The sequence below is a fragment of the Panulirus ornatus genome, chromosome 24 (genome assembly GCF_036320965.1).
Source record: "Panulirus ornatus isolate Po-2019 chromosome 24, ASM3632096v1, whole genome shotgun sequence".
Taxonomy (NCBI): Eukaryota; Metazoa; Arthropoda; class Malacostraca; order Decapoda; family Palinuridae; genus Panulirus; species Panulirus ornatus.
The window spans coordinates 7,394,562-7,403,162 of record NC_092247.1 but is presented as its reverse complement, the minus strand read 5'-3'; the positions used below and the strand labels follow the sequence as shown (position 1 = coordinate 7,403,162).

General features: G+C 36.7%; 1 protein-coding gene across 1 annotated transcript; it reads left to right on the top strand.

Moving 5' to 3' along the window:
- The first annotated feature begins 980 nt into the window (after positions 1-980).
- On the top strand, positions 981-8,364 carry LOC139757066 (glycerate kinase). Its single transcript, XM_071677105.1, has 4 exons — positions 981-1,172; positions 3,238-4,526; positions 6,811-6,935; positions 7,547-8,364. Exons 2-4 carry the CDS (start codon positions 3,294-3,296, stop codon positions 7,722-7,724), a joined length of 1,536 nt encoding a protein of 511 aa, XP_071533206.1. The 5' UTR covers positions 981-1,172; positions 3,238-3,293; the 3' UTR covers positions 7,725-8,364.
- The last annotated feature ends 237 nt before the right edge of the window (positions 8,365-8,601 follow it).

The window sequence follows — 8,601 nt, the reverse complement described above, 5'->3', positions numbered from 1 at the left end:
GTTGTGTGCATAGTGAAGAGCAGTGTGCTGCTAGTTGAAGGAGGCATACAATTACCACAGTAGTTGCACTTTCTCGCTTACACTCTGGTCACCAACCATTCCTAGAGCATCACAAACCATCAGCGGAACATGCCATAAAACAATTCATGCCCAAGAACAGAAGAGTCGACTTGTCGAGGGCCAGACCGGGCCCCGGAGAAAACAATCTCGTCCCCTCCTCCCTTTTGAATAGGGGACCTGGCGCTGTCTGTAGGGTCCCTTTCTCCTATTCTAATCTTTTAAGATGCTATATAGATAATCCTAATTAAGGACAGCAACGTATTCATAAAAAATGCATAAAGTGGTAGACGTGACGATGACGAAGTGAGGACGAGGATTTTAGCCTTACACGCGAAATAAGATAGTGGACTTTGAGAAAAATATGTGCTCAAGCCGTGCCCCTTGACGGTGCCTCTGGCCCCTTGATGGTACCCCTGGCCCTAGGGCAACTAAGTCCCCACCTCATCGAGCCACGCTGAAGACACTGAACACCTACTATTAAATCATCCTACCCTCACTCCTCAAATAAACTTCAACGGACATTCTTTTCTAACCTTTAGTCCCACTTTGTGGAAGTGGTAAATTTCCAGAGCACTGTGGAAGCCCAAATGAATGGGGTCCTGGACTGAGGAGGTACCATCAGATGCACATTAAAGGGGATCCCATAAATGTAAACTATCCATCCCATAATGTAGGATTATGCAATATAACATTCATCCACATTATCCTTAACACTATCATATTGCTTCTTTTTCTGGACACAGTGCAATTTCTTTACCACCTACTTGAATTGATTTAACTTTAGGATAAACTTAATTTGTGAGAAAAGGCCTGCTATCGTACTTCATATAACCCATATATGATCATTAGTCTGTTCCCAGCCATTGTGATGACAAAAAAATCCGGATTCTATGTAAAACGAGCACGTTATGTTGACAAGTTGTATGTTTGTAAACAAGCGCGTGTACCACGTGCCTGCGAAATGCCTTGATCCTGAAACTGGTCGTGGATGTGGTTGTCATTGGAGGAGCTCCACATAAACTGGTATTTCATGTAGAGGATGGTAATACAAGGCCACTAGGATACCAAAACAGAGGCGGTGAGAGAGAGACGACATAACAAGTTGTAGGCAGGTACGTGAATGCCTTACCTTTGAGGGTAATTGCATGATTTTTTTTTCTCCCACCCACGTAAAATGTCACGGTTTTGTATCACATCAAAGCAACAAGTTACCCTTACCCTGCGTAATTCTTCAAGGTCAAACTCAGCTTTCTGAGTGATACCACATTTAGCACCATAACTTCTTCCCTTGAAGAGTTACTGCAACATATCTTGAAGAATTTTCATTATCAAAACATATAATTATACAAATTATTAAGATTGTATGTTAAAATTGGTTAAAATCTGAGGAAATTGTGCATCTTATTGATCAAATAAGATGAAGATAGTTTATCAGAAGATGCAGTGTACCACACGTTTTCTCTTTGGGATTTTTCTGCAAAAGTTATGGATTCGTTGTTTTGAGCAAATATAGAGATTTAAGTATGTGGGTTTTCACTGTCATTAATATCTTATTTTCAGTTAACAGATAACTTTATGTAGCATTAGTGCTGGCCACAAGAAGGACACCATACCCACCCGGGACTTTGGTGTGATTCTGTGGAGTTTCATTTGGTTGAGAAATCAGTTTATAAACTTTGTATAGAATCTGAACAAAGTGCCAGGTAGATGTTCTTCGTCTACTGTCCAAAGGAACGGTGACTTGTATATGACCTCACACTTTGTATGAGGCCCTTAGCAGTTACTTACAGAGTGCTGTACTGGAATGTCTTTAAATAGATTTTAAATCCATTTAAAAGAGCTTATATAGATGCAATCTTTTATACTTTACATTGATATATTTTCTATTCTCTGCTGTTTTAGTTTTTATAAATCATTACATCCAAGAATAAAAAGTTTCTGCTTATTTGCCACAGGGTTACATAAATCAAGATTAAGAATTTCTGTGATCTTTCGCTAAGGTTAAGGGTTATGGATAAAGACTGACTTTTTGGATGTGGTGATTTGAATGATAAAATTCCAGTTTAGGTTTACCACCTCATTAGATTTGGAATTTGGAAAGAACAAACATCACTGTACTGTTACAAAAAGAAATGTTATAAACCACAACTTTATTGTGTGGAGCATTAATTTCTTATACAGTGATAACCGAGATGTGAGGAGGGATGGGTTGTAAAGCTCATGGAAATGTGGGTTTGATTGACCAAAGCACAGTTGAAACACTTGTAGAAACTAAAGAATGAGTGAAATCTTCTTTAGCATCCAAGATTTACCTTAATTTTTAACTCATAAATGGTGGCTGACAATAAGTGTTGTACTCACAGAGAACAGTGGTAAACAGCCGTTGATATTCTGACTTTTCTTTTTTTCCCATCTGTTGAAATATCCGGTTGATGCATTATACCATTAGTAACCAATAGAGGTCTATTGCTTAAAAGGCATGGGGAAAAATTCTGCCTTCTCAGCACCCTTAAAACCACCATTATGTCACTTCAATACTTAAAGAAATACAAAGAACCAATATGGAGGGTTTAGAGAAGGGCAACAAAGAACCGTACCAGAATTATAAGAGATGAATAACAGGGATGGGATAAAGGCCTTATAATTACCTACCATATAAGAGAGAAGAGGGAGAAGTGGCCTGAACAAAAGATAAGTTTTTAAACCAGTTTGATGATATCAACAAGAACTAGAGGCCAGAACAGAAATTAAATGAGATTTGTTCATAAAGATGTTTAGACCTACTTTTATAGTATATGAGTGGTTAATGAAATGAATAAACTGATGAAATTTTAAATATGGATTGCATACTGAACTTTAAAAAGTCGTATTGTAGTAGAAATGGTTCAGGAGATGAGGCCTCACAATGTAGGACTTTCCATGTACAATACAACTAGGCAATTATACATGCATAGTTACCATAAGGCAGTAAGATATATTTATTTTTAAATACTAAATTCAAGACTGATGGAATGTAATTAGATGATTATCTATAATAATATTATGATTACAAATGTTGCTGAACAGTTTTCTTAATCTTAGCTCAATTTTTCATCATATGTATGATTTACAAGTGTAGCTGTTCATGTGTAATATGATGGAATGTTGTTTTTGTCTGCATGATTTCTCTTTTTTCAGGAAAACGATTTTGCTGTCAGTGGGACCTAGAGTGATACAAACGGCAAGGTCTTACTATGGCTACCAGAGTAGTAGGAAGTGGTTTGCAAGAAAGCATTACACAAATAAGGAAAGCTTTCTCAGGAGGTGTAAATTCTGTTCAGCCACATGAACTAATTAAAAGCTATCTGAAACAAGATGGAGATAAATTGGTTATTAATAAGATCAAGTACTGCCTCCAGGAAAATGTTTATGTAGTTGGATTTGGGAAAGCTGTTATTGGAATGATTCGACCTATTGAGGCTGCTCTTAAGACTTCGGATGGTGTGTCTCACTTAAAGAAAGGAATAGTAAGTGTTCCTTTTGGGATTCAGAAAACATTAGCAAAGAGCCCTCATTTGTTACCAACTGAGAACTCATCGATTGAAATTTTGGAAGGAGCGAAGGACAACATCCCAGATGATGCTTCCTTTTCTGCTACCAGAAGAATTATATCACTGATTCAAACATTGAAAGAACAAGATCTTTTACTAGTTTTGATATCAGGGGGAGGCTCAGCCCTTCTGCCTTTTCCAGCTCCTCCCATTACATTGAGTGAGAAAATTGAGATCATTAAATCACTTAGTTGTGCAGGAGCAACCATCAGTGAGCTTAATACTGTAAGAAAAGCATTATCTGCAACTAAGGGAGGACACTTAGCTAAATTAACAAAAGCGCAGATTGTATCCTTAATCTTGTCAGATATTATAGGTAGTCGCCTTGATATGATTGCAAGTGGTCCTACAACACCTAACAGAGACCCACCTGGGGCTGCTAAGAACGTTTTGGAAAAATATAATATATTAGCACCAGAACATGTTAAATCTGTGTTGCAGAGAAGAGAAATAAGTTCCACATCATTAGAATTTTCTCATGTTACTAACCTTGTCATAGGTAATAATGAAAAAGCTTTGTCAGGTGTTGAGGCCTCCATATCCTATCAGACTGGTGGTCACTGCTTGTCACTAGTTCTCTCATCGTCACTCATTGGTGAAGCTTCAGAAGTCGGTAGAAAACTGGCAGAGCTAGTATCAGCTGCTACTTCAAGAATTATTAACCAAGATGAACAGCTCTGTGACTCACTACTCACAGATTTACGTATCACTGAGGAAAAGAAAAAATTGTTAATTGACATCTTGGAAAAGGGATCAAAACTCAGATGTCCTATTTGCTTAATTTTTGGTGGCGAGACTACAGTTGCCGTAAAAGGTTTGGGACGAGGAGGAAGAAATCAAGAAATGGTCCTTTCTTTGAGCATGGAACTGGAAGAGGTAGTATTTAGCTTAATAAGTTGAACTTTATTTATTATACTTTGTTGCTACCTTGCTAACACGGGAGACAGCGACAAAGTATAATAAGTAAATAGAATATAAGTTGAACTTGAAAACAAAACACAATCATACATATGGGAAACAATATCTGTTCAGCTGTAACTAATGTATGCTTTCATATTGTTAGGTACATTTACAGCTCCTCATTGAATGTTGTTACCATATCTGTTTCCTCCCCTCATATATTTCCTCACTATTTCATAGCTCGTATGTGCCTTTTATCTAGCCAATGAACCACTTATCTTTGCTGAGTTATAATCTCTAAGGGAAGTCTCAAATACCCATTCTTTCTGTATTATTATATGAACTGGTTTCCTCTCTAGCTCATTAACTTCTGTCCCATTTCTTCTTTGTACTTTTATTACAGTATTCCTTACTTTGTTCTTCATGACCCACATACCCTTCACACAAGCTACAGTATTAAGCTGGACATCCTACCAATCAAGGAACAATTTTACTTATCAGGATGAATTAAACCATTTCCAGCTGTACCCATCAGTATAATTGCATGCTTTTGTATCTCCTCTAAATTTTTTCATAAGATTTTTACATTTTGTTTGTCTCTGAACATTATCATGTACTTCTCAGCAAAAAATAATTTATAACATGAGTAGCCATGTTGAAAGTCTCAGTAAGGCTTAATGTTGTTTTGAGCTTGGTAAAAATGTCAAGATTATGTCATGAGGATCAGGATCACTGAACTTAAACTACAAAGTGTTTGCATGCTAGGTCAGTTACAGCTATGGCAATGATTTTCAGAAATTAGTACCCAAAAAACTTTGCAAAGGACTGTCTTCTGGGTAGACTTGGAAGAAATAGTCAGCATTGTGTAAGAATTCTAACACTGTACAATGTATAAAAGTTACCAGGTTTCCACTTACCATTTCATATGCCCCAGTTCAGCCCACTGACAGTTTGTTACTTCTTGAATACCATATCAATCTAATTCATTCATTCCCGTGCAACCTTCTCGCTCTCTTAAGAGATCAGTACATGGTACCTCAAAGCCCTCTTTCCTCCATCCTTCCATTGACTTGGTCTCTTCCTCTTAGCTCCTTTCACATCTGACATGATCCTTATATTGAATCTTTTTTTGTTCATCCTCTCCATATCTTTCAACCATTTCAGCACACCCTGTTCAGCTCTCTTATTCACACTGCACTTACTGTCACTCCTCACTTAAACAGTGACTGTTATTTCTTATAGTATCATCCTTTTGGAAATGTATTGGAAATGAAATGTTTGATGACAACATGTGGTGTAAGGAGGTTTGATTGAATGAGAAATTATAGGGAAGAGAGAGTTCTGGCAGGAAGACGAGTATGTATGAGAGAGCTGAAGAGTGTGTGCTGAAATGGTTTGGACATATGGAGAGGATGAATAAGGAAGGATGGTTAAGAGGGTATACATGTCACAAATGAAGGGAATAAAGAAAATGGGGAGACCAAGGAAGTGGTGGAAGGATGGACTTAAAGATGCTTTGAAGGATCAGGGCCTGATCATGCAGGAGGGTGTGAGGCATGCAAAGAGTAGAGCAATTTGGAGTGACGTGGTTTATGGGGGACAGTGTGCTGTCAGTGGGTTGAACCAGGGCATATGAAGTAGATGGAAAAATTATGGAAAGGCCTGTGGGGTTCTGATTTGTGGATAGCTCTGCTTTTGGTTTCAGTGCATTATACATGACAGAGAGAGTGGATGTGAGATAATGGGGGCATTTCTTTATCTGTTCCTGGCACTACCTCATTGATTTGAAAATGGTGAACATACATGGAAAAAATTCACCTCTTCTATTCTTTTCCATTTAAGGCCTAAGGTTCTTTATCTGTACAACACTACCAAGACTTACATACCTTCAAACATACCATCTTTAGCCTAATGATCACAGACCTCTTCAACACACTCCTCATAGCATCCAAAACCTAAATTCTCTTGTACATGATCCCAGTCTTATCAGATGATTGTATTAACTTTATTCTGTATTAAAACTAAAATCTGTGATTGACATCTTAAGCAATATAAGAACAAGCTCTTACAATTATTTCATAAAGAATCTCATTAGTTTAAAGGTAGTTTGTATTATTTGGCATTAATTATTTATCCTTATTGCTTATGACACTGACTTAATTTGTACATAAATGAAATGCATAACTTACCCCAGCTAAGTAGGTTATTTAGTCATGAGGATACTTTTTATTTGCTGATGAATTCACTGTTTTATCCTCAGAAAATGCAAGATTCGCATTTTGCTGGAGAAGTGATTTTCTTGTCTGGTGGCACAGATGGAATTGATGGCCCAACAGATGCAGCTGGTGCTCTTACATACTGGTGTTCATCAGAATCTGGCATTAAGTATATCAGATCTTCTTTCATTTGAGATTAGTTGATATTTGAATTTGAATGGTCAAAACCTGGAGGAAGTGATGTGTATTAGATAACTAGGAGTGAACATGGCAGTGAATGGAACCATGGAAACGGAAGTGTCATAAGGTGGGAGAGGGGTTAAAGGTTGTGAGACATTGAAGAATGTATGGAAGGAGGGAAAGTTGTCTGAGAGGGCAAAAATTTGTATGTTTGAAGGTGTGGTAGTCTTGACAATGTATATAATATTATTTATTATATACATAATCAGTGTTTCCCTCGTCAGTGAGGTAGCGCCAGGAAACACATGAAGAATGGCTACATTTATAAAGAAAATTAACTACTAGCCAGTTGATAGTTTCCTCTTGAAAAGAAAATTTTTTGAGCTCCTACTTTACATTGTGTTTACTTTTATCAAACAGAGAATATGGATTGAATTATATGTTATTACTAATTTGCTTAATAGGAAAGGGTTACATTTCAATGAAGTGTTCTTGAGAGTACTAGATATGACATTGCTACTGAATGATATAATAAGAGTATTTTTAGGTAAACTAATCAGGCAGCTTTCAAGATTATATAACATATTACAACCCCCACAGGTCCCAACTACAGGAGGCTCGGGAGCAAGGCCTCAACTCACAAGAGTTTCTTGATTCCAATGACTCTTACACATACTTCATGCAGCTGAGTTCAGGGCAGTATCATCTTAAACCTGGCCATACTGGAACTAATGTCATGGACCTGCAGATTCTTTATATTAACCCAAAGTGTTGTTAGCTGAGTGTGCATTATAAAAAGATCACACTGATATATATGCTAAGTCATACAAAAGGTAGGAAGAGGTCCTCTTGTAAAGTAACCTGGATCATATGGGCCTTTCACATACTATATGTATAAAAGAGAAAACGCAAAAAATACCTAGTTATGATTTAACTATTGGTTCCTATAGTATGAAAAGTAATGATTAATGTGCTTGGTTTGTGGAAGAAAAGGTACAATGAAAGTTTTAGATGGACAAATAGAAGCACAACATGCAGATAAGTCAGTACCTCTTGATGAGGTGAGCAAATAGTGACTAATGAATGGCTTGGCTGTTTTTGCTATAGCTGGATTTGAACTTGTGACATAAGCTTTTTTCCCTGAGAGGAGACATGGTTGAGCATCGGCTCACACAAGGTGATCTATGGGATCACCTACAGGTTATTATTTGGCTATGGCATATTATTTCCTAAGATAATATGGTTACTTTGTTTTCCTGGGTCACTGGTCGACTCCTGTTTGAAAGAAAGATACTTTGTGTTGAAGCCTGGTTTCAATTTGCTTTTAAAAAACTGTGTAATACCTGTACTAGGAATGTTATATATACTGGAGATAAAGGTATGAGCATAATTTGTTTAATATATGGCTATGTAGATTAGCCGAGGAATTTTTTTTTTCTGGCAGTTTTCCAAAGTGACAGAACATTTCATTAAAATAGCATTTTTTGAAAATATACTGATGCATTGATTACATATATTCATTTCATTTAGTTATTTTTAAAAAGTATTTGCTTGAGATAGAATAAAATACTTTTTGTGCAACATTTGATTATAAAAAATAATTTTTTATTAAAAATGTTATGAAAGCAAAAAATTAGTGCATCACTGGAATATGA